General features: G+C 39.7%; 2 protein-coding genes across 6 annotated transcripts in view; both read right to left on the bottom strand.

The window, feature by feature from the left end:
* Positions 1-2: 2 nt before the first annotated feature.
* On the bottom strand, positions 3-24124 carry vwa10.2 (von Willebrand factor A domain containing 10, tandem duplicate 2). Its single transcript, XM_087237415.1, has 17 exons — positions 23721-24124; positions 23316-23532; positions 20864-21154; positions 20252-20345; positions 16011-16130; positions 15703-15889; positions 12457-12626; positions 9830-9942; positions 9532-9648; positions 9237-9446; positions 7635-7767; positions 7379-7531; positions 6786-6872; positions 4987-5252; positions 4575-4868; positions 1400-3322; positions 3-32 (listed from the first exon to the last, which is right to left on the bottom strand). Exons 2-16 carry the CDS (start codon positions 23511-23513, stop codon positions 2783-2785), a joined length of 2973 nt encoding a protein of 990 aa, XP_087093541.1. The 5' UTR covers positions 23514-23532; positions 23721-24124; the 3' UTR covers positions 3-32; positions 1400-2782.
* Positions 24125-24167: 43 nt separating this feature from the next.
* The window catches only part of vwa10.1 (von Willebrand factor A domain containing 10, tandem duplicate 1), a 31093-nt gene continuing 29689 nt past the window's right edge, over positions 24168-25571 (bottom strand). For all 5 annotated transcript variants that reach the window (XM_087237420.1, XM_087237419.1, XM_087237418.1 and 2 more), the window contains one exon: positions 24168-24919. In XM_087237420.1, the coding sequence (XP_087093546.1) occupies positions 24542-24919 (378 nt within the window). In that variant the 3' untranslated portion in view covers positions 24168-24541. The remainder of the gene's footprint in view (positions 24920-25571) is intronic.

Here is a 25571-nt window from a genome sequence, read left to right as displayed (position 1 = left end):
CCTTTGTTTTGTTTTTTTTTTTTTTGTTTTTTCTTTAAGCTTTTTTTTTTTTTTAAGTCTACAGAACATACCATCATTATACAATTACTTATCTAATTACTCTAACCTGCCCAGGTAACCTAATTAACCTATAGTTAAGACTTAAATGTCACTGTATAAAAGTGTCTTAAAAAATATATAGTAAATATTATTTACTGTCATCATTCATTCATATATTTTTAATTTACAGCAAAATGAACCACCAACTTATCCAGCATATGTTTTACATGCCCTTCCAGCTGCAATCTCTGGGAAACATCCATACTCACTCATACACTACGGACAATTTATCTTCAATTCACCTGTACCGCATGTCTTTTGACTGTGGAGGAAACCGGAACACCCGAAGGAAACCCACGTGAACGCGGCGAGAACATGCAAACTCCACACAGAAACGCCAACTGAGCCAGCCGAAGCTCGAACCAGCGACCTTCTTGCTGTGAGGTGACCGCACTATCTACTGCGTCACCCTTCTGTCATGGCAATAATAAAATAAATCAGGTATTAAAACTATTATGTTTAAAAAATTGTTGAAAAAAAATCTTCTCTCTGTTAAACAGAAATTGGGGAAAATAAACATGGGCTAATAATTCTGATTTCAACTGTGTGTGTATAGGCCTATGTGTGTGTGTGTGTGTGTGTGTGTGTGTGTGTGTGTGTGTGTGTGTGTGTGTGTGTGTGTGTGTGTGTGTGTGTGTGTGTGTGTGTGTGTGTGTGTGTGTGTGTGTGTTTGTGTGTGTGTCCACATTTTTGTATTAAAATGTTCAGATTATATGTCATAAGTAGCCTCATGAATTGTTAATGTGTGGAAAAAAAAGTGTATTTTAAGATCAGTCGCTCGCAATTGTGGCTAGTGGGACAAAGACGTGTCAATTAGCATTTTGTTGCAGCCTTCAAAATACGAACGTATTCTGGATTCATACAAAGCCGTATACAACACTGATGATAGGAATGCTGAGATAATTGTTCATAAACTGATTAAGAAACTGTTTTATTATATATTGTTATATTAACCAATATTAAAACAGTAGTATAACTTATTTGCAACATTTGTGCAACGCTACGTCAGTATTTACACTAAATTACTGTGTGGGTTTAAAGATATATCAAAAGACAGCTCAAAGATAGTGTACACAACAAATCTTAGCCATCTTCACGTTACAATAATTGACTCACCTAATGTTTTGAAACTTTGATGAGGCCACCATCTTATGACAACAGAAATTAAATGGCGCATGTGACATTGCACAGAGCTAATTTAGACCCTTATTTATTAATTTATTTTCATATTTGCAGGAAAGGCACTAAAACACTGACTTAGTAACATTTATAGTTTTAAATGAAAAAGTTGATTGGTTACCAGAGCAACCATAATGATAATTTTCTCCATCGGGTGGCGCTGCGGGCTGCATTGAAACCATGAAGAACTCAACCTGGATGAACGCAAACTCTACTAACGCCGTTCATCAACATGAGTCGTGGTTATCCGTTTCAATGTAGTCATACTGCATTTTGACAATTAATATTAAACGAAAACTAGGTTGGTTGTGTCTACTATAACAATGGCAGTTTGAGGCATTGATTATATACAGTTTTAAGTAAGTTAAACGTTTTTACCGTGTGAATTGAATTCAGAAATAGATGATTAAATAATATTAGGCTAAACATTTACACTTGTAAGAATTACTTATGCAGAAGACACATACTTTGTGCTCAAATTGGCCTGAATTTCAAAATAATTTGCATAATTGTAAATAATGTGTTGGCATATTTACATTAGATGTCACCCAGTGGTGTCTATTGGAAGGAATGCGTCAATAGAGCTGCCATTTTAGTACAGGGTAGCGCTCCTTTGAAATGAATGTGGGACCAAGGTGTAACGTTAGTGAAGAACTGGCCATCCTAAGCCAGAGATATATATACATATATCTATATGTGAATAAACCCCCTTTATGAACGACTCGTTCACTTATAATACAAGTTTTTGGCACGGCAGCATTTTTTCATATTTCATTTACATTGTTTACTGATTTTATTCAACCAAACTAGTATTAGCCTAATATTTAGTGCGAGTTGGTGCTACTTTACTTATGATCAGAGACTGAGACTTTATTATCATCAATAACGTGACTTATTTCGCACAAAAGTTCGTAACATATAAAAACGTAGAAAACTACATCTTACCTATATAAAATATTCTGCCTTTGTGCTTTGTTTGCTTGTTACTACACCCGTACACAGCATAAAGTTCAGCGTCTTAATTAGTGCAGTTGAATGACATTTGTCCTGGGAGCACTGTATAAATATGGCGGTGGTATTGACGCAACAGCTTCGTCTGGTTTTGTGGTCTAGGGTCACATGAATCAGTAGGTTACTTGTATTACTAGAGAATAAGCACTATAGATAATGCATGATTAAGCTAAATGATACTATTAATTAATACTAAAAAATAGTTAACATGTTATAGACAGGTCTTTTCAAACCCCAATAGTTATTACAGATTACATTTATTACCATTATTACCGAAAGTCTCCCATACATATAACATTCAGGTCTTCTGTCTTAACTTCTATGACCAACAACAGGTGTTACATATAGTAAAAGTACACAGTGTATAATATGTGTTGTTAGAAATAAAGAATTTTGCATGATAATTGGAAGGAGTTTGGGAATAATTGTAAGGTACAAGATAATAATGATGTTAATAAACTCAGAAAAATAGACACAACTCATTCAGTGTATCTTATCCACATAGAAAGGGAACTAACAGCCCTAATAAAGCAACACACATAGAGTAAGACACAGAATAAGATGCACAGGAGCCAGCAGTGGTAGACTGGTTTTGGCTAATGCTTGTAGACACACTGTGGCTAAGAGATGCAGGTTCACTGGTGCCAACAGATGCAGATTCAATTGGGACAGCAGCGGTAGATTGAGTTTGGCTAATGCTTGTAGATCCACTGGGGCTAATAGTTGAAGTAGGGCTCCTTATAGAGGCGAAACATGTGCCCACATTCCCCACCTTGTCCACAGCTACCAGCTCTACGTCTTGAGAACAACAGGAAGCATTGTAGGACACCAAAGTCACATTTGTGCCATTCTCACTCATTACAGTACTCAAGCTGAGAGAGCCGTTGCCACTGTTAATGGACACTCCGGCTATGCCTGTACCATTACCATCCGTCAGATTGGCGGAGAGTTCCCATAATGCTGAACTGCATTCAATAGGACAGTCGGCTTTGATTCTCACTATCTGACAGACAGGCCTTGAGAGATCAGTGACCTGCCAAAAACATAATAAGGGTTAATCAGAGTCAATGAGGGGGATATTGTAAAATTATATGTGTATATACTGGTTCGTAAAGGACATTTGTGAATTAGCAATGGTTTCTGCTGTTCTGACATTAGCTGCAGATGTGAATGAATGGCAAAAGAAAGTAGTTCTTTGTACAAAAGGATTTTTGATTTTCTTTTATATAAACACGATTATGCCATTGAACTGTTGTATAAACACAATATCACACTCATAGCAGTATGGTATGGCTGTTAATCATCACTGGTGGGACACTAACCGTACGTTCACACCGAAAGCGGCGAGAGCGTCCAAGGTCGCTCTGGCAGCCCTGGCAACAATGCTTTCTGCCTTCAGCTCCTGCGGCAAGAGCGTCAAAACTCGCTACATTGATCTCATATTTAAAGGAGCCGTTGCAGCATATCAGTTACATTCCTGCATAAAACATGTTTCTAGCGTGAAAATGTTGCGCACTTCTTATCAAATTCATACAACAATGGAAGATCAAGTTGCGTGTGGTGTGGCTTTGCTCTATTTATCCAATATGTGTCCATATGTCTGAAATATCCTGAAGCAGCAGTACTGTTTTGTACTGTCACATCGCGTGAGATTCCCGCTTTTTTAAGATAAATTTATATATCATTAATGAACATCAGTACCTCTCCAGTAACTTATTTAATGTATGTTCCTGTAGGAAAAAAATTTAAATAATTGGAAATCCGGCGACCGCAATAATCAAACCCTTGGGAACAACTGTGGTCGGAACCAAAGTTCACTGGTCTGTGTTCTCTGAACTGCTATCAAGCGATGGACGTCTTCATTCTGATTGCTTGCCGCCGAACCGCTTCATAGCTCATTACCATAAAGTTGACTTCATTTCAACTCTCCTCGATGCTCACGCCGGCAAAGACGCGCCGCGCTGCTCCTCGCCGCTTATCGCCGCCGGCTCTCATTGAAAATGAATGACTTCCGGCTACTTTGACGCTCTCACCGCTTTCGGTGTGAACGTACGGAAAGGCACTCAGCCTGTGGCCTGGAGCCAACACACGAGACCTGAAAGCATGATGAATTTGCAGTTTAACTACAACGTTGTTTTTTATTGATACTTTTTATACTATGGATAGTACATGTTGAAGGTGTCTGAATATCTTTTGGTTTGACTGTACTGTATATAATCTCTTCAGTGGATGGTATATATTATTGATGCTTCCTCTAATTTTTCTGCAGATATCATAATGGCTACCTTATTCATGACAGTGAAGCGCAGTGCCAGGTAATTTGAGTCACCGGATGCTGGAGCTTCTGCTTCAATGGTGAGTGTGACGTCTGTCCCTGAATCTGTGCCAGATGGTGCGATCAGTGTGACAGTTCCCTGAGCGCTTCCTTCTGCCCCTATGATGAGCGAGTTGGGGAAAGACACATTGAAGTTGCGGTCAGTCCGGGCTCTGATTGTGTAGTTTCCACCTGTAGCAGTATTGACCAGTGTAAAGTTTAGATCTAATGGGATTCCAGGCTCTATAGTGCTGCTTGGTTGAGCCTGAAAACAAAGTTTAGATTCTGTCATTTATTTTTGAATATTTCATTCATATACTAGTGAAACAAAATCCATGGGAAAACCATATGACAGTGCAGATGAACTATCTCACAACTCTCACCTTAATGGTAAGTTTTGAGCCTTGTTGTTGGGTGGGTGATTGTCTCTGGAATCGACTGACCGCCAAGGAGTCATTAAACAGCCCTCTAAGCTGCACCACAAATGCCCACTCTGGGATTGTGTCTATATTCACCAGGAAGTCTGTTGTACCCACCGCTTTGATGGTTCCATTAACAACAGCAGATCCTGAAGCTTCAACTAGAAGCACATCCGTCACAGTAACTGAATCTCCTCCGGTCACAGAGACAAACAAAGTAGCATTCCGACCTGATTAGCAAAAATCGAAGTTACATTATTTTTTCTCACACACACACTCACACAAACATTTGTTTGCCCCTTACTGATTTCTTTTTGTTTCAGATCAACAAATAAATTTAAATATTGATTAAAGATTAGTCAAAGATGCAGTTTTTAAATGAAGGATTTTATTATTAAAAAAACCTTAATAATAAACCTTGCCCGCTAACCCCAATAACTGGTTAGTCACTCTTAGTAGCAACAACTACAATCAAGTGTTTTGATAACTTATAATGAGTCTGTTACAACACTGTAGAAGAGTTTTGGCCCACTCAATTGCAAACTTGGCCAAACAGCCACACTGGAGGGTTTTCAAGCATTAACCGTCTTTTTAAGCTCAGGCCACAGCATCTCAATTAAATTCAGTTCAGGGCGTTGACTAGGCCAGTTTGTTTTTCTCCAGCAATTCATAAGGAGACTCGCTGGTGTGCTCTGGTTCATTGTCCTGCTGCTGAACCCAAGTTCACTTCAGCTTGAGGTCACTAACAAATGGCTGGGCTTCAGGATTCAAGATTTTTGGTAGACAGCAGAATTCATGGTTACATTTATCATATCAAGTCTTCCAGGTCCTAAAGCAGCAAAACAGCCCCAGACCATCACACTGCCACCACTACATTTTACTTTTGGTGTGATGTTCTTTTTCTGAAATGCTGTCTTACTTTTACACCACACAAAATGAGACACACACCTTCCAAAAAGTTAATTCCACTGAGTATTTTTCCAAAAGTCTGAGACAATACTTTATGTTCTATTTTCTCTGAAGTGATTTTTGCCATGCCAACCACCTTTGTCTGGTCTCTTTCTTATGGTGGAGTCATGAACACTCACCTTAAGTGAGAGAGGTGAGGCCTGCAGTTCTTTGGATGTTGTTTTGGGGTCTATGTGTCTTTTTAGATGTGTTTAGCTAATCCTAGGAAAGTTCTCCACTGTTTCATGTTTTTGCTGTTTGTAGACAATGGCTCTCAGTGTGGTTCGCTGCAGTCCCAAAACTTTAGGAATAGCTTTATAACTTTTTTTCGGTTATAATTCTTAGAATTTCCTCAATTATTTTCTTTCTTATTTGTTTTTGAATTTGGATCTCTGCGTGATGTTTAGCTTTTAAATGTTTTTTGTTCTCTTTCACTTTATATTTAAGTGATTTCTTGATCGTGAACAGGGGTGGCAGTAATCAGGCTGTGTTTTGGCTGGAAAATTTTAGCTCAGGTGTGATTAACTGCATGATGTGTTCACTTATGTTATCTTTGACTAATGTTTCATTGTGTTTGATGATGTGAAACATTAAAGTGTGATAAACATTTAAAAAATAAGAGCTCGGTAAGAGGGCAAACACTTTTTTTCACACCACTGTATACATATTCATGTTTATACACAAGATTCTTCATCTTGAAAGAAATTAGTGTCTAGGTTCAGAATGGATGCATTGAATTCACCAAATGTGAACTGTTACAGTATGTAAATGTCTATTAATAATCAAGAAATATCAATTTGAAGACGATATCATACCAATGAAAGGACGATTGGCTTTTGGTGTAAAGTCACTACTCTGTGACTGTTCCACAAAGTTGAAGAGAAAGTTGACTGAGCTCTCAGCTGTATACACAATAAAACATATGTAAGTAGCTGTTTTTGTTACAATATGCTACAGATTCTGTAATCCAGCAAGCATGTTGATGTCAAAAACTAATTAACAACACATTTAAATATGCAAACTGATTTGATGTGAAAATTTTGACATCCATTTGACATCCACACATTGATGCCATTTTGCCCACCAAGACAGACACAAAAGTATTATAGGACAAGAAAGAAAAAATTATCGGAAAGCTTCGATGACGAATTAGAAATCTACCTGGGATTTTGTATCCCTACAATGCACGTGAACTACCTTAATAGACATCAAACATTTGTATCATGCATTGTTTCATCGTTTCACATCAATTATGTTTTTGACCCCAGTGTTAGATGTCACATGGATGCCTTTTTGACATCAAGATGCCCCCTGGAAAGCTTGATCCACACATTTTGCAATAAAAACAATTTTAAAACTTAAACAATAGCAATTCAATTGATAAAAATATAAATACAACAACTCTTACCAGTGACTTTAAGGCTGTAGAAACTTGTAGCATTAATGCTAATCCTCCATTCCCCTTTCTGGTTTTCAGAGCTTAGTTTAATTCGCTTTAGATTCCCTACAGTCAGAATGCTGCCCAGAAGACCATTGGCCACTGAACCTGACTGAGACACACCTGAAAGCAGGCAAAACACAGTGTTTTCGGCATTAGCAGATTTTGTGTTGGAGAAAATAAAACCCTCACATAAACAAACCGTTCCTAAATGTATAAGGCTTACCTGTAGGGCTGTAGAGAGTAAAGAATGGAGAGTCTCCTGTGATGTACACAGTTACATTAGACAGAGAGGAATCCAACACAATAGAAAAGTTTTCTGCAATAGCTGGACTTCTCACCACCTGAAGAATGGTCACCTGAAGAAATATAGAGATGACTTCAACACACTCTCAATTGAAATACATGCTTCTGCTTACGTTTTTGTAAAAGCGTGCGCACTTCAGCATATGATTTACTTGAACACTTGAAATGAAATAAAGGATTATTTTCTTGCGGGTCCTAGCACAACAATAAATACATAGCAGAAAATTGGATTACTTGTTTATCTCCATATCAACAACTTTTCTACCATGGTCAGTTACTTCATTTCTCACTTTGTACAGTGTTGTACTTGAAATACAAAGCACTTGTGTCTAATTCCAGTAAATCTAGTGGTTTAGATAAAAGCAATGTAAAATCAAAGTAAAACTATGTGGCCGTGATGGAATTTTCTTTTACGTTTGCTATTAAAAACATTATGGGTTGGGTTTATGGAAGAGTTTAGGTGAGTTGATCACAAGGTGATATGCACGACAAGCCCTGCCTTCTCATGGACATGGACATGGACGTGTAAATGGCGTGTATAACAAAATGGAGCATAAGGGCTCATTCACACCGAACGCGTCTTGGCTATTAAAAATGCAAGATGCAGAACTCAGAAATGGTGATGCATCATAAATCAAGAGGGTATCCAGACACTTGGATATTTACCATCTGTAAACAGAAACCTGCAAAAAAATTCGGCATCCAATTTGATGAGCAGCACTACATGTGAAAGATCTTTAACTTAACACATCATCTAAAAAATGCTGTATTAACGTGTGCAGTGCTTTAAAAGATGGTCCCACATGTCCGTCAAGCATGACAAAAAAATGCATTTTGTGTGAGTGGCCCCCAAGTAATTTGTTTTACATTTGCAAAAATATATACGCCCTCTAATAGATTTGTCATCTGAAACGTGCAACAAAACGTAACTATATATTTAATTTTGCAAAAATGTAACCGGAGGCGCGTTTTTCCAAAGAACCTTGGTTGGATGTTTTCAGTGTTGCAATGTTTCACAGCACAATCACAAAATTTTAATTATTTTTTTTTTTCCAGAAAAGCAGTCGAAGCAAATGTGTCGAAGCACATTTATATTTTATTACTATTATTTTCCTATAATTATTGCTTTATTATTATTTCCATTTTTTCCATATTGTTATAATCTTGTCACTTTGTGGATTCAAGCCACACTTGTTTTCATGAGTAAGAGATAAGAAAATGTCTCCATTTTAAGGTCTTTATTGTCTCTGCACAGTGTTGTGAAGCAGTAATAGAGTGGAGGAACTATGACGTCACTTTGTAGGCTAATCGGCTGCTAGCATAAAACTTGTTCCCTCCTGAAAATCCCTATGGCTAGATCTTATTCATCTGGTGTGATGAGTGTAATCTAACAATTGTGACAAAGTGAGGATAAAAGGAATACTTTGCACAAAAAAATGAATACTGTTATTATCTGTTCTTTCTATTTCATGATGATTTTACTGTTTGAGTTCTATCTCTTCAAGTCATTGTTTGAACATACCAGAGCTGAGGTAGAAGAATCTGTAATGACAGCAGTAGCCTGGGACAGAGTGCTCTTTGGGACCTCAATGGTCTGTCCACCAGAAACGTGGGCCAGGTCTCTGTACAGCTGTATGTCTGACTGAAACAATGATCTTGATGTAAACTGTTGAGATTGTGAAACTGCTCGTCTTCTACGGTAAGAGAAGGAACCGGTCAACATGAAAGTGACCTGGATGATTGAGAGGAAGGCAGATGAATACAGAGTTAAACAACACTTTAATTTGAGTAGAAATGCCATCTGTTGTGACACTCACTGTTGACTTGGTGCGTTCAATCATGGCCTGAACGATGCTTCCTAATTCTGAGTCTTTTGCTGTAGCATCAGTGAAAACAAAAATGTCTGATGATGGAGGAGCTCCTGCTAAAGCCAACTGGAGAACCAGAAAAAAACATGTGTTAATTCAAATGCATCCCAGCTTACGCACATAGAAATTATACCAATAATATAGTATTATATATTAGATGAATAAGAGTGCTCTTCTCAATTAAGATTAAGTTTCACATTTATATTTCTCAACAGTAGGCATACATCCATTGTATCATCACACACACCAGCAGTCCTGACAGGCACATCTCTGGGAAATCTCCTCCACCCTCTGCTGTAAGGGAGGTGAGTCTCTTTTTGAAAATATCTGCATTGTCGGTTCTTGTCAAAGGCCCAAAATCTGTATGATAGACACATCACTGCAGATCATCATAATTGAAATAATAACTACAAAAATACAGTAACCTGGATATGTTGTAAACACTAAAATAATGTATTTCCAATAGGCTAATTGTTTAACAGTTACCCATTTAGGTAAAAATTTTAATTTTTAATGATATTTCAATTATTAACCCCATGCAAGCATGGGGAGAACATGTACTCTACACAGAAATGCCAACTGGTCGGGTAGAGATCCGAACCGGAGGCATTCTTGCTGTGAGGCCACAGTACTAGCTACTGGGCCGTCGTGCTGCCCTATAGAGGAAAAAGAGTAGGAGAGGGGGTGGAAGGGGGCATACTTCAAGACAAAGATGACTAAATGTAAGATGCTTTAATTATTTATACTGAGTTAGGAATCATCTGATTAGTGGTTCGTACATTAGCTTGACTCTGGGCCAGCCGTGTCAATCATAAGCACTTGATCCGCTCAAAATTAGTTTATAAATAAACTTCACTTCAAGAGTTTACACAGCTGATGACTGGTAATGAACAAGTTTGGCATGCTGTCCCGGAGAGGGCCCTGAGCTCATGAGATCCTTGAGTCCGGGGCTCTCTCCCGTTTGCTGGGCGAGAGCGGAATTTGAGTTGAGGTATCTCGAGAACCCCCAAGATGCCTTTTGCTCGGGACAGCAGCCGCGTATTGAAGAACTCACCCAAAGGGTGCTGATATCAATGCTCCTGCGGGAGTTAGCATGTGGGGTGTCACTACTGCGGGAGTTAAAGAAGCAGAGTAGTGCATGCAATGAAGTAAGCTGGAAGAAAAAGAAAAATGGGGAGACAATGCAGAGTTTTTTCACTTCGGAGCGAGGAGCAGAGTAGAGTAGTGCTTTGCTGAGGGGAGAAGCAGAGTCGAGTCCGTGCTGGGGGGACAGGGAGGGAGGAGCGTGGGTAATGCTCAGCGTTAGGCATGCTAATTCTTTTGGCTACCAATGGGTGAGTGGTGGCTGGTGAGGGTCTGTTGGACAGTTTGGATGTAGTAATGGCTGAGGCTGATGCCTAACGGCCATGGGTCTGCTGCTGGGAAAGCCCCATGGGCTGCAGAAATAGCTGCAACGGTTCTAGATGGGATTCTAGATCAATAGGGAGGAGCAGGGCTAGGATGGGAGTCCACTTCGGGGCCAGCTGCCAGAGTTTCTCTATATACGTAAAGAGTTGGCAAGGTGTCTTGATTTCAGTCCTTAAATCGCTCTCACCGGGCACGTGCACACATAGGCTCAACCTGTGCAGTGCACATGCCCTTTTTAGTCTTGGATAGAAAGTGCCCTTCCAAAATTATCAAAAGTGCCCCTGCGGCACACCCCCTACCGCCCTTTGTTAGGCGCGCGACAACACTGCTCTCGAGTACGTGCGCGACAACACAACTGATCAGAACGCGCACGCAAACGAGGGGTAGGGGTAAGGGGAAGGGCTAAGGGGTATAATTGGGATTGGGCCTAAACAATACATGTGGTAATAATAATAATAATAACTAGAACCTAAAGTTCTTGACAGACCTTGATGTTGGCTTGAGAGAGCCAGCGTGACAGCGCTGGGACTCTAAGGCAGTTGGCATGAAGCGCATCGATTGCTAAGGTGTTGATAAGCGTTGCTATCAACCTTTAGCTCTTAGTGCGAGGAAATAACAGGTTGAATAGTACGAAGTTATACGTGCCACAAGTAGAGCATCATCGATCGCTGTATCTAAACGCACGGTGGAACACAGCTAGTGCTGGGCGCATCGATCAGTCTGAACCAGCAACTGCTGAATCCTTGGCGCTGCCTGGAGGCTTGCGCGGTCCGATGGAAGCTCATCCTCCGCATTGGGAGAAGTGGCGGCATTATGTGAAGGCCAGCAGCCCTGTGTTTAAAGCCGTGAACTTGTTGGTGTGCTCTGCTGAGTGGTAGTGCGCTGGATGTGGGGCAGGGGAAGCGAGAGGAGCCGTGAAGTTAAGGGTGTTACCTTCTGTGATTTCTGCTTGAATGTTACAGCAATTGGATATTCTTCAAGACGAAAATGACTAAAGGTAAGATGCTTTGGTTATTTAAACTGAGTTAGGAATCGTCTAATTGGTGGTTCGTACATAGCTTGACTCAGGGCCAGCCATGTCAATCACAAGCACGTGATCCTCTCAAAAATAGTTTATAAATAAACTTCACTTAATGCATTCTTTTATTTTTGTTCTGTGCATTATTTTGTTATATTAACTTTAAAGGAAAAACTGTCTCCTTCGCTTTTGTTGGGTGAAACAAAACAACAACCTGATCATCAAGCAGTCATCATTTTTGCTCTAGATGTCCGGTCTCATTCACTCATTCATGACATGCCCACCTGGTCGCCAACGGTCGATGTCGCTTGAGTAGATAGAGGTCATCGGAAGCAGCTCACTCTTCTTTGAAATGAAATATTACTTGTCGCTTTGCTGCTGCGAGTCACTTGTAGCGTGAATAAGGCTTAAGGTCAATACCGTATACAGTAGGTCTAAATAAAAAATACCTGGGTCATTAAATGGGACTAGAATGTATTCGGAAGGTTCCTGTGGTGTTCCTCTCCTGCTGTCTATGATACTGAAGGACACACTCTTGGCTGCCTCAATGTCATCAGACATGCTGCCTGTGGTGTCAATAACAAAAGCCAGAACTGAGGTCTGACTGATGCCCATCAATCTGAAAGAAAAGAAAAAAGTATCAACCAAGAAACAGTATAGATTTCTTATTTATTTCAACCTCCCAAACCCTTTCAAATGTAACAATCTAATTAATATTCATCAAATAAAAAATAAAGGTAATCAAAAGATAAAACTCAGATTATTGAACATTAGATCACTCTCCTCTAAATCTCTTTTTGTTATCGATTTGATAACCGATCTAAAGCTAAATGCAGTCTGTTTAACAGAAACCTGCCAGATGATTACATGACCCTAAAAGAACCTGAAAGATATCATTATAAACACGAGCCTCACCTTAAAGGGAAAGGTGAAGTTAGCATAATATATATTAATATTTTTAGTGTCACACATCGATGTAGCTTAATACGAAATTAATTTAAAGTAATAGTGTTGTATATTTCAGTGTGAAACAGTGGCAAGGCTACATAATGGCCAGGGTGGTACTGGTCCACAGACAAAAATGTGTTTTTAGTGGAAAATTCTAATTAATGTAGGGAGAATTATGAATGAAATTAAATATTGATGAATAACAGTGTCTTTTAGTCATATCCCAGTGCCTCTCTTATTGGGTCGTGACTGACCAGGTTTCGAGGAGCTGTTGTCCCATCCCAACTCTCCAGCAACATGACCGCGGTGAAGACCCAGGGCTCGGGCTTGTTGGGACCACCAGCCAGCACTACTGGCCACCAAGATTGACAAAGAGGGTGAGTGTGCAACGATTTGTCTAACCTGAACTTTGATCTCTTCCAGCAGATTACAGCTGGAGGCTGCTTCAGAAGAGCTCAGCGGGAAGATGAAATGCTGCTGCACTGCTGGCCTTGGGTGAGAGCTGTGGATGGGAAGGACTGGCTCCCAGTCCCTCACCCTTTCCTACATTTTGTAATACTGAAACTGTAATACTGTACTGTTTTTGCAGAGAGTTGGGGGAAGCGGAAGATACTGTCATTGGTTCCCAAATGCAAGACGGAAACACTACTGGACCTGGCACATACTCATCTGATGGCAGGACACTTAAGGACAGCATACACAGTGAAGAAGTTCCAGATCAGGTCCACTTGCTCGAACTTGAAGGAGACATGAGAAGATACTGCCAAGAACTGTCCCAAATGCCAGCAAACCTGTCATTGCCAGCAAACCTCTCAGCCCCCTGTTGACCTGTTGATACTGCCAAACCTGTCCCACCTCCCCGCAAACCTCTAACCCTCCGTTACCCTGAGGCAATACCAATAAAGAAAGCCACTTCCTTTGTTATTGCTAAAGAACTGTTCATATTATGTAGCCGAGTGGGTATGCCTGTGGGAATACTGACTGATCAGGACACCCCCTTCATGTCCCGGCTGATGGCTGACGTCTGCCAGCTCCTAAAGGTAAAACAACTGAGGACATTTGTATACCATTATCAGAGCGACAGTCTCGTCGAGAGGTTTAATCAAAGGGTTTAAGCAACGGATGGTCTGTCAAGTTGTGGCAGAAGACAGGCACAACAGGGACGTCATGATAGTGTTGTTTGGCATCAGAGAGGTACCCCAGACATCCACACGGTCCATAGTTTGAGCTGCTCTTTGGCTGCCAGCCCCATGGTTTGCTAGATGTGGTCCAACAAGCTTGGGAACAGGAACCAGGATACCATCGCTCCATCATTGAACATGTGCAGGACATGAGGCAATGCATAGACAAAAGTTATGCCCATTGTCAGTGAACACCCAGCAACAGTTATTCGACAGGCCTACCATATCATGAGAAATTCAACCCAGGGATTGGGTAATAATCCTTATACCGACCGCCACATCAAACTTACTGGCATCCTGGAAGGGCCTGTACACTGTGGTCAAGAAGGTAGTGCTGGTCAGTTACCGAGGACGTTAGCCAGGATGTAGACCAGAGGAACAACTCTACCAAATCAATCTGATGAAGAACTGGATAGCTCCACAGAGTAAAGAGTAAAAAGCGCTTTGGCAGCTGGATTTTGAACCAACTGAAGTTTTCTTAATTAGGCCTACAGGGCAACCACCTAGTAACGCATCGTAGTAGTCTAACTGAGAGGTCATGAAAGCATGAACAAACTTTTCCTCTTTAGACACTAATAGCAAATGTTGAAGTTTGGCAACATTTTTAAGATGAAATAATGCTGTTTTACAGATGCTTGAAATCTGGCCTTCAAATGACAGGTTGCTATCAAAAATCACTCCCAAATATTGACTGAAGATGAGGACTGAACTTAATAGCCAACAAGGGTTAGACAGTGTTCTAGGCTTTTGCGTGTGAGGTTTTTGGGCCCAATGAGCATAACCTCAGTTTTATCTGAATTTAGTAATAAGAAGTTTTTTATATTAGTCATCCAATTTTTTATATTAGCTCTACAATCTCAAACCTCGAAAACTGTCCTTATCCTGAGGTCTTCATAATACTAGACCAGGCTTGTATGCTGAGCAGATGCTTAAGTGTTCATGGAGGAGTGGAGAGTGTGAGACTAATTCCTGTTAGACCCCAGAGACATAAGATTCTCTGCATTGATCCAGTCACCACCCACCAGTGACCTTCTCACACCTACAGCTTCTCCACGATGGACATCCAGTGTTCTCCAGTCTCCGGTGACTAAACTGTAGCTCTGCACAAGAAGTTTGGCCAAAGGAAAACTGGTCATTCCCAAACTGAGCCTGGTTTTTCTCTAGGCTTTTTTTTTTCTTCACATTTATCAGTTGGTTTGATCCTCTGCATTGTCACCACTGGCTTGCTTGGTTTTGGACTTCTTAAAGCTGTGCATCATTGGAATTGCTCTTCAGGGTTTGGGCTAGTAACATTTAAATTACACTGAACTATAATGAACTTTAACTCTGAAAACTGCTCTGAAGCGTTTTTCAATTTACTAGAACTTTTGTGTTAAGCTGCTTTGACACAATCTACATAGTAAAAGCACTGAAAAAAAGATGAATTGAATTGAATTTTGAGATTAAGGAAAAGCTAATTTTCAGAACTTTCTGTATCCATAGTTAGTAAAATCTTTTTTTTTTTACACAAATTCACAAATTTTTATTAGTTAACAATCATGGTCAAAGCCATATATAGTGTCATACTGTAGAAATGGTTTGCTGCCTATGGCCATTCGGATGTCTTCCAGCATGTCCATAGTGGCTCTGATGGCCAAGTCAGCAGCCTGAGGGTGAAGGAAGCCATGACTTGAGTATATGTCGTCTTTATTGATTCCTCCAGTGGGATCTGCTGAACTGGTCATGTCTGCAGAGCCGCCATGACTACACTTTCCTGAAAGAAAATGATTGATGTAAATATTCGTGGTCCAAATTACAGCTGTCCTGTGGTAAGTGATAACATACAGTAGAGATTGATTTGATACAAGTACATGTGAGATGCTAAGTTTCCAAACCTGCAGGTTTTTTCGAGGAGTAAAGGCTGAAATATCCTGAAGTTAGTTTCTTATTCTCTGGGAGAAGGTTATAAATGCAGTTTCCTTCAGTGCAGGCTTTGCATGTTGGTGTGCTGAGGTCTACACATACAGACAACACACAAAAAAAGTGTTGATTTACATTAAATTCACATTGTGTCAAAACTAGTTTAAAAACACATGGGTGATTTAGAAATTGCAATATGAGTGTTATAAAGTTCGTTCAAAATGTGGAAGAAGAAGACGGGTAGGCGGTTCAGGTAATAAAGTTTTAGTTATTATTATCAAGCTCTGGGAGCATTAAATAGTGCATGCTTTCTCAGCTCTCTTTCTCCCATCCTGTGGCCGCAGACTCGATTTACAAACATTTCTCAGGCCCAAGAACTGAGTAAAAACAGGTGTTATCATTTGCTTTGATTGGACTACTTTTCCAGCTGCCAGTCTCTCAACCTGTTCTCCACCATTGCAGGAAGCTCGGACACGCCCTCTCCGCCACAATAGTTTAATAATATTTTATCATATTGGTATTTCTAGAAATAAAAATAGTTGTTGCATCTCCCAGATAATACTTCTATTATTTTTCATAAACAAAAACTTAATTGAAACTATTTTGCATAACACAAGTATGATACAACTTTCTAATATAAAGTCTCTGATATGTTTGTATGTCTTAAAAATATAAACTAAAAGAATTTTTTTCTTAGTTACTAATTTATCAGGGGTCACCTCAGCGAAATAAACTGCCAACTACTCTATTGTACACACAACAGTGGCCACTTGAGCTTTTTCAGTTGACTTATACTGTGTCTTTGAACTGTGGGGTAAAACCCACGCGAACACAGATAGACCATGCAAATTCTACACAGAAATGCCAAATAGTCGGGACTCGAACCAGCAATCTTTTTGCTGTGAGGCACCAGTGCTAACCACTAAGCCACCATGTCACACATATATTTGTGTTTACTAAGTTAAATAAAAATTCAATTCAATTAATTTTTCTTTTTAAATCGCTTTTAAAATGTAGATTGTGTCAAAGCAGCTTAACATAGTAAAGTTCAGATTTCAGAGTTGAAGTTCAGGTTAATTCAGTTCAGTGTGGCTTAAAAAAACACTGAAGAGCAAATCCATCGATGCGCAGCTCCACAAGTGCCGATCTGAGCAAGCCAGTGGCGAGGGAAAAAACTTCACCAATTCACGAAGTAAAGAGACAAAAAACCTATAGAGATACTAGGCTCTTTTGGGCATGACCATCTTTCTTCTGGTTAAACTTCCTGTGTGGAGCTGTAGTCACTGGCAGGTGTTCAGGCTGGTCCACAGGATCAATTGGGGGAACATCTGCATGAAACCATTTTGTTTTCTGTATCATATGTTATTTCAGTTGTAACAAAATAGTTTTGGTGTCTGTCCATACATCTCTGACAACTATTACATCAATTATAAAAAGGCATGACAATCCAAAGTGATGTCACTTCTTACAGGAAATTCAGGAAAGCATTGAGGCATGTCATTTTTGTTTCTAGTCAGGTCAGGAACTCTGACGTGTGTCTAGAAGAGACACTTTAGAGAGATTGCTAGATGACCAATCACTCTGAAGAGTAAGAAAATGGGCCAATGAATGCCTATGAGAAGGTAGAGCACAGCTCTGCAGTTGATGCCAATCAAAAAGCATTCTAAGAGTATATAGGCAGCAGCTGCTGGAGAGCACTTCAGACTTTTTGCTTTAGAGGTCTCAGGGAGCAACTGAAGAGAACAATCTGCTAAGCTGAATTCCAGAGAATCCAGTGCACATGGACGGGCATGTCTGTTGCGCAACCCTTTGTTGTTCCATTGGTTAACACTCAGGTAGGCCTGAAGATAACAGTGGGAGCTAATCCGTCACCTTCAGACTCACAAACCCCTTGCTCCTCCACAGTGCACTCCATCCAACCTTCGAGCGTGTATGATGATTCATTCTCCGGGATGGCCAGGTTTCTCAGGCTTGATGACACAGAGGACCAGATCAGAGGTTGGGCAGTCATGTTCTGAAGATAGTACAGACCGGCTTCCTCCTTCTAGGATAGTAAGCGAAGTTTCTAACTTGGAATCGGAAATGATGACCGTGCTTTCCTGGGCTGCTTCAGCAGTAGGGTTGTTTATTATATTGACGACTAGCTTATTTTAGCTTATTTGCTTCATTATATGATTATGCACAGAGACAAGGTGCTCTGGCACAGCGACGAGTTGAGGCTTTGAGTCAAATAAGAAAAGAGCAAGCTCTCCCCTGTGCAGAGCATCTTTTATCTCGGGATGGAGCTGGACTCAATCTCCATGATGGGCTGATGCTGGCCTGTCTGAAACAATTCAGGAATGGTCCCATTGAAACCATTTCAGAGGCTCCTGGGGCAAATGGCATCCGCAGCAGCTGTCACACTGTTTAGATTCCTTCATATAAGACCAATTCAGCACTGGCTTCACGATCGTGTCCCCAGATGGGCATGGCACACAGGCGCGCACCGAGTGACCATCAGCCTGCTGTGTCACCAGACCCTCAGTTCCTGGATGGACCTTGCCTTTCTAAGGGCCGGAGTGTCCTTAGATGAAGTGTCCAAGCATGTTGAAGAGCAAATCCATGTTGACATGATGCATCCAGTACGGGCTAGGGGGCCGTGTGCAACAAGCACGTAGCTGCCGGTTTGTGGATGGGATCCCAGTAGCATTGGCATATCAATTGCCTTGAGTTGTTGGCAGTGTTTTTCACTTTCTGCCGGTTCCGACTGGTGCTGGAGCAACAACATGTGCTGGTCAGGATGGACAGCAAAGTGACGTGGCATATATCAACTTTACGGGTGTTGCACGCTTTTGACGCATGTCTCGGCTCACTCACAATCTGCTCCTTTGTAGTCACATGTGGCTGAAATTGCTGCATGCTGTTCATATACCGGCTGAGCTCAACCATGCAGCCGATGCATTCTTACTGCAGCTTATGCTCCCAGGAGAATGATGACTCCACCTTGATGTGGTTCAGTTGATATAGGAGCGCTTTGGGGAAGCCCAGGTCGACCTGTTTGCATGATGGGCTCAGCTACTGTGGCCTTTTCCATACACTCTCTCAAAGTATCCTTATAGACACAGGTTGGAGTTCCCGATCTGAAGGGGAACATCCTGGTTACTTGGTTTCCTCCGGGTGCTCTGGTTTCGCCAAAGCAACACAGGCTCATTCTAACACCGTAGTCCAGTGGACGTTTCTGGAGACCGCAATTATGTAGCTGGAGGTACGTATGGCTGTATTTCATTTTTTTAAACGAACATTACGGGGCGGTATGAGGCCATTGCTTTTCGCGCTTACCAGCTGACCGCTTACTTCCGTGTGGAGGGCTTTCCGGTTTGTCCAGTTAGCTTGTTATGTACGTCAATGGACTTGAGATGCAGAGAGGAGTTGACCACGACGATAACGGGGTTCAAGTACGGTGAAGAGCAGTTCCAGAAGTCAGGTAAGACAAAAACAGAGTTTAAAAAATAAAATGAACAAGTAAACAACAGTGTGATAAAATGTGGTAAAATCGGAAAAAGTTGCTAAAAACCAGACAAGGGGTTTTCGTTTTCTGGATAGCTTTTGTAAATCGTTGGTTGAGTTTTGGAGAGTGGGTGGGCGGGTCAATTGCTAAAATAGGTTGGGTTTAAGGAAGGAGGAGGGTGGGTCAGTCAGTCAGTCAGACAGACCGTCAGTCAGTCAACAGCAACCACTGGTGGGTCTATGCGAGAACATCGGGCGCAAACGACACTCGTGAGAGAAATTTGACATATGAAAAAGGGCACACAGCAGCCTCTCATTGAATCATGAAAACTAAAATTGCAAAAATACGTACCTTCCGGAACGTATATCGCAGTCTACATAAACGTCAATAGGACTACTACATTTTTAGAATGAGCCTGGATTGATCCAAAGACTTGCGCGATAGGTGAATTGGGTAAGTTAAAATTGTCTGTAGTGTATGTGTGTGGATGAGAGTGTATGGGTGTTCTGGAAGGGCATCCACTGCGTTAAACATATGCTGGATAAGTTGGCGGTTCATTCTGCTGTGGCGACCCTAGATTAAAAAAGAGACTAAGCTGAAAAGAAAATTAATGGAAAATGTTTGAAATGTACCTGCAATTCTGGAACGAGTTGTATAGTATTATTTAAATGAAAAAAAAAAAACACAAGAAATGACTTTTCATAAAAAATACTTTTATTTTCACTTCACCTGCTACATTGTCGAGAGGAAGCTCAGGTTTGATCAGGGTGCTGAATGGAGCAGAATTTCCAAGTTCCACCCAGTTACTGTGACTATAGAAATCCTGAACACAAACATTACTCGATGACCAGCAATATAATTTTATCACATAAATGAATCAATGAATCATTAATGATAATTCCTCTACAAGTGCATCACTTGTACTCTTTGTTATGTCCCAAATTTCAAATTTGGGATAAAAGTAGGCATCTTAAAATGCCTGTGCGCCAAACATTGACCACAAGGAGTCACTATAATAAAGTTTTTGTGGTCCCTTTGTGCTCAAATCTAGAATCTAGCAAAACTGTCACATGCACTGTGCTGTAAAGTAAATATAAGCAGCCCCAAAATAATAAAACGTTTAAAAAACTTTTTTCACTAAAGTACTTTCCTTCAAACCACTCTTTATATTTACCTATTTGTCAACAACAACAAAAACATTTTTTACAATTTTGTTTTCTTTAACATTGTTTGGAAAAAAATGTTTAGACAAAATAGTATGATGTCAAATATAAATATAAATGTTTGGAATAGGATGGAATACTTATTTTCTTACAATACCATGATGTCCATTCAACATACCTGTAGAGTATGGCACAGAGCCCCCAGTGTAATACGGGCAGAGATGTAGCTCCCCTGCTTCGCACTGGCCTTTACTGAAGATACAGCACTGGTGATGAGGTCTCGGCCCTCACTAAAAGACTCATCATCAAAGTGACGTGCTGCACTCAATAGAAACAAACCATCTATAGCTGCATTGCTCATATAAGTCATGGAAATAGCTGAATAAAAACTGAGAGAAGAGAGAGTTGAAGATGAAGCAGATGATGAGCAGGCCTTTTGGACAGCAGATGAAGTCAATCCATTGTTTATCTAGAGATGAAATATATATTATATTATATTATATTATATTATATTATATTATATTATATTATATTATATTGCTTGATCTGACAAAACAGGAACATCAGATCTAAATCCAAAGGATTCACAGACAGAACCTTGAAAAAATGGTCAGTAAAAAACACAGTCAGAATAAAAACTAAAATCACATGCATGAAATTAACATAAACCCACAGAAAGGGAAACTAGTAATGATAAAATATTAGACATTTTAAACAGAATTAAACAAGTGACTGACATTACAATGACAATTAATCAAATATACATGAGGAAAGCAAATGAAGATATTTTCACTGTAATTATTATCAAGAACTCGAACACACACCAGGACAGTAAGTTTTTTTATGTTTTTTATGCTCATCAAGCATGCATTTAGTTGCAAAATATATATATATACTATCTATTTGAAGATATAGTATAATTGAAGATATAATATCATTGAATTTAATCCTGTGATTAGAAGTTGAATTTGTAAACGGTAGTGTAATACTACATAAGCTTTTTATTTTAAAGAATTTTTTATTTTTCTCTTTTTTATTTCTTTCTCTTAATCAAAAACACTTCCTCAACTGTTAATAATTGATTATAATATTTGCCTACACTCTCAGAAATAAAGGTACGCGAGCTGTCACTGGGGTGGTCCCTTTTCAAAAGGTACACATTTGTACTTGAAGGGTCCATATTGGTACCTTAAAAGTATATATATTAGTACCTAAATTTTTTGTATTGTTTAGGTACTAATATAGCAGGTTTGTACCTTTCGAAAAGGTACCACCCAGTGATTTAAAGGAACTAATTACAAATACTCAAAATACTGTAACTGAGTAGTTTTTTCTCAGAAATAATTGTAATTTACTAAGTATTTTTTAAACATGTGTACTTTTACTTTCCCTTGAGTACATTTTTAGTGCTGTATCGGTTATTTTACTTCCCTTCAACTTGCAGTCACTTCTTTATTTCTTGTCTATGGGGATTAGAAAAATAAGTCCTGTGATTCCTGTCCAATCAAATCGCACATAGAAGGTAAATCACATCATGATGAACCACCTCATTATGGGCAATTTATAATAGCAGCAAATATAATAGTTACAGTCCAAATAGTAATATAATAGTCCAAAATCTTTACATGCATTGACCCAGAGACTGTTTAGATGCATGTCACTGATGAGAAGATGACAAATGTTTACTGGACGACCGAAATGGCCTTAAACAACCAGCAGGCACAAGACGTCAACGTGACGTTAGATTGAAGTTATACCACAACGTCATGGGGACGTTGCATTTTGTTTGGAAATGAAAATCGGGTTGATGTCACAACTCAATGTCAGGCTGACGTCATTGTCCAATGTCCAACTTAAAGCCAACCGAATATCAACATCTGATGATGTGACAGCTTGACGTTGTGGTTGCAGCGACTTTAGATGGCTAGCGATGGTTTTGGGAAACGCAACCCTGGTCAGCAGAAGTAATTAAAATACATTTTAAATCTCATATTAAAAATGTTATTCTAAAACAGCCTCCACAACTTGAGATTCTATGCATGCGCTGAAGCTCACGCTGTGTAAAGCTTTGCGCAGATTCCTGTATTTAAACGTAGGTACAGTATTTAAACTTATTTTTGTCTCGAAATCCTAGCGTTCTGAATTTTATTTTATTTTACAATTGATGAATCATGTTGCAAGGAAACCATAGCCTGTTTTGTGTTTACACAGTGGTCATGATGTAACTACAAAACAAACATCAAGGTCATTCCAGACCTGCTGTAAACGAATTCCCTGCCACCTGACTTTTCTGACAGACTTTCTTTCTCTGTCAAGTCGAGTAACATTATTAGAATAACAGCAGTTAGTCTATTGTAGTTTATAAAGGGACTATTGTCAGCATTCTTTTTCTGGTTTAAATCAAGTCTGTGTGCAGCCTAACTGTTATTATTATTATTATATTTATAAATATCCAGCAGGTTTAAAAGACATTTGAGGTATGACTGTTATGTTGTTAAACTATTTTCAAAAAGTGCACCTACAAGTAATGCTAATCACACCTTGTTTTTTACTCTTTCTGACAAATCTGAATGGCTAATTACTACCATATAATTATCATTGTTTGGTTCATGGCCATGAATTTTTCTTACAGGCAGTGTGAAGTCTCGCCCCTGGGCAATGGCGATGTCCCGGCACACTTCTGCAGTCTTGCGGAGCATGGCGAACTGAGTGATGTCTCGATGAGTGAAGGAGCCCGCAGAAAACAGAGGTTTGAATCCTGCCACCTCATTAAGATTGAACCCGATCCCCCAGAAGAGAAAAATAGCCACAGCAAGCCCTGCAACCATCTTTCCACAACTGTAGGTGCTATGGAAAAATGCAGTTATAAAATTAAACAGCCTAAAGAAATTCTTTATGAAACAAACAAAAAATATGAACAATTAACTTTTAAACAGTTGAATTAGGCTATTTAATTTACACACAAAACATTACAGAACACAGTCACCGCAAATGTCATACACAAAAACAGCCGAATTAGCGAATTTCCTGATTACCTTGTTGCAGATTTTCTGTGTGCTCTGAAACTGATGCACAGATTCTGTCTGTATATTTATACCCTTTAGCACATGCCCCGAATGCCAGTTTTACACCTTATTTTGTTATGTAAATTAGGGATTACATAAAATGATTATCCTTAGATGTGCGTGTGACTCAGAAAGAATGACATTATAAATGAGTACTTCCTTACTATTTTGGGTGTGTCAAACTGTAGGGTGTACACCTATTGTTTGATAGTGATTTGCTCAACTGGATTTAACTAGTCTCTTTTTTCCTTTTCAACACTAATTAACAGCTAAAGATGGTATCAAATACCTGCACCTGATATGCAGCCAAAATTCTTGAAAAAAAAAAAGTCTCATGTCTAATTCATAAACATGCCTGAATGCATTTATAGCATGTTTCTTGGTATGTTTTAGCTATATATAAGTGGTAGATCGAGATCACAAGTGTACAGGTAATTTTATTGATTCAGTGCTCCAAAACTGTCTTAAGACTTAAAACTTACAGTATAACCAACAGAAGAGAAACCTCAGAGCAAAAGAACGGGCTGAATAAGAAGAAAGAACAAGGTGATATTAGCTTACACAATTTCAGATGCCCCTTAAGTGAACTTTGTCTTTAATAAACTTGCAAAGAAAATCAGACTAACCGACAAAACTAACCCCAAACACACCTGCTCATACAATACAGAAAGTGAAGGTGCAATATTTACAGTAACCTTTTTTTCCTTCGATATATACTGTGTATACTGAGCACACAACTGATAACTCAAAACAAGATATGAGTGTACATTACTGGTTAGGCTGAATTTAATTTAGAGTCCAATAACATAGGAAATGAAAAAGCAGAAAACGGAAAGACAGATAGAAAGCGAGTAATGTCCACTGAAAACAGCACTGGCTGTGGAGACGGTGAGTCTCAGCGTGGCGTAATTCAGGTCAGTGGATCCTGGAGCTTCTGCTTCAATGGTGAGTGTGACGTCTGTCCCTGACTCTGTGTCAGATGGTGTGATCAGTGTGATGTTTCCTTGAGCGCTTCCTCCCGCTGCAACTAGCAGAGAGCTGGAGACAGACACACTGAAGCCCTGGTTGGTCCGAGCTCGGATTATGTAGTTTCCACCTGTAGCATTGGCGGCCACTGTAAAGCTGATATTCAGTGGTACTCCGGGCTGTGTGACATTCTGTGATTGGGCCTGTGTGGAGGTATAGATATGATAATTCTATGTTAATTATCTAACTCGTTGTGTTTTTTAACTATGATGAACAACTAAAGGCATAAAGTACAAATATTTCCATATTTTGTCATTTTCCCCATTTATTTATGCTTTTAAATTGTAATTTGGTACCTTGATCTTTCCGACAACACAGTTTGATGTTGAAAAGTTCGAAAAAAGATTATTTTATAGACATTTTTAATAGTTTGAAGTGTTCACATGGACTGCGGATTCACTATCATTCAAACAACAACAAAAACCCCATCTCTTCGAAGATCACCTGAAGGTCTTTGAACACAACTAGGACCTCCTCTCTCTCACCTCACCACATGACAACCCAAACTAAGTGTGCCTCACACAGGTGAGTGGGCTTGACAAACCACCTGTAGAAAACACGTTCTTTCATCCCTCTGACACTTTACCCGACACTTGCACCAGATTTGCCCATTTGAACCAGACACGTTCTTACAAAGAATTTATGAAGAACGCTTCACACAGGTGAGTGGGCTTGAAAAACCACCTGTAGAAACACTCTTTACTCTATCTCAAAAAACACTCTACCTAACTTTATCAACATGATGTCAGATTGACGTTGTACCCCAATGTTGTGGAACGTTGCAGTTCAGGTGGA

Source organism: Danio rerio, chromosome 1 (genome assembly GCF_052040795.2).
Source record: "Danio rerio strain M-AB ecotype USA chromosome 1, GRCz13ab, whole genome shotgun sequence".
In the NCBI taxonomy this organism is placed as follows: Eukaryota; Metazoa; Chordata; class Actinopteri; order Cypriniformes; family Danionidae; genus Danio; species Danio rerio.
Note: the sequence above shows the minus strand (reverse complement) of the source record. Positions and strands in the feature narration are given on the sequence as shown.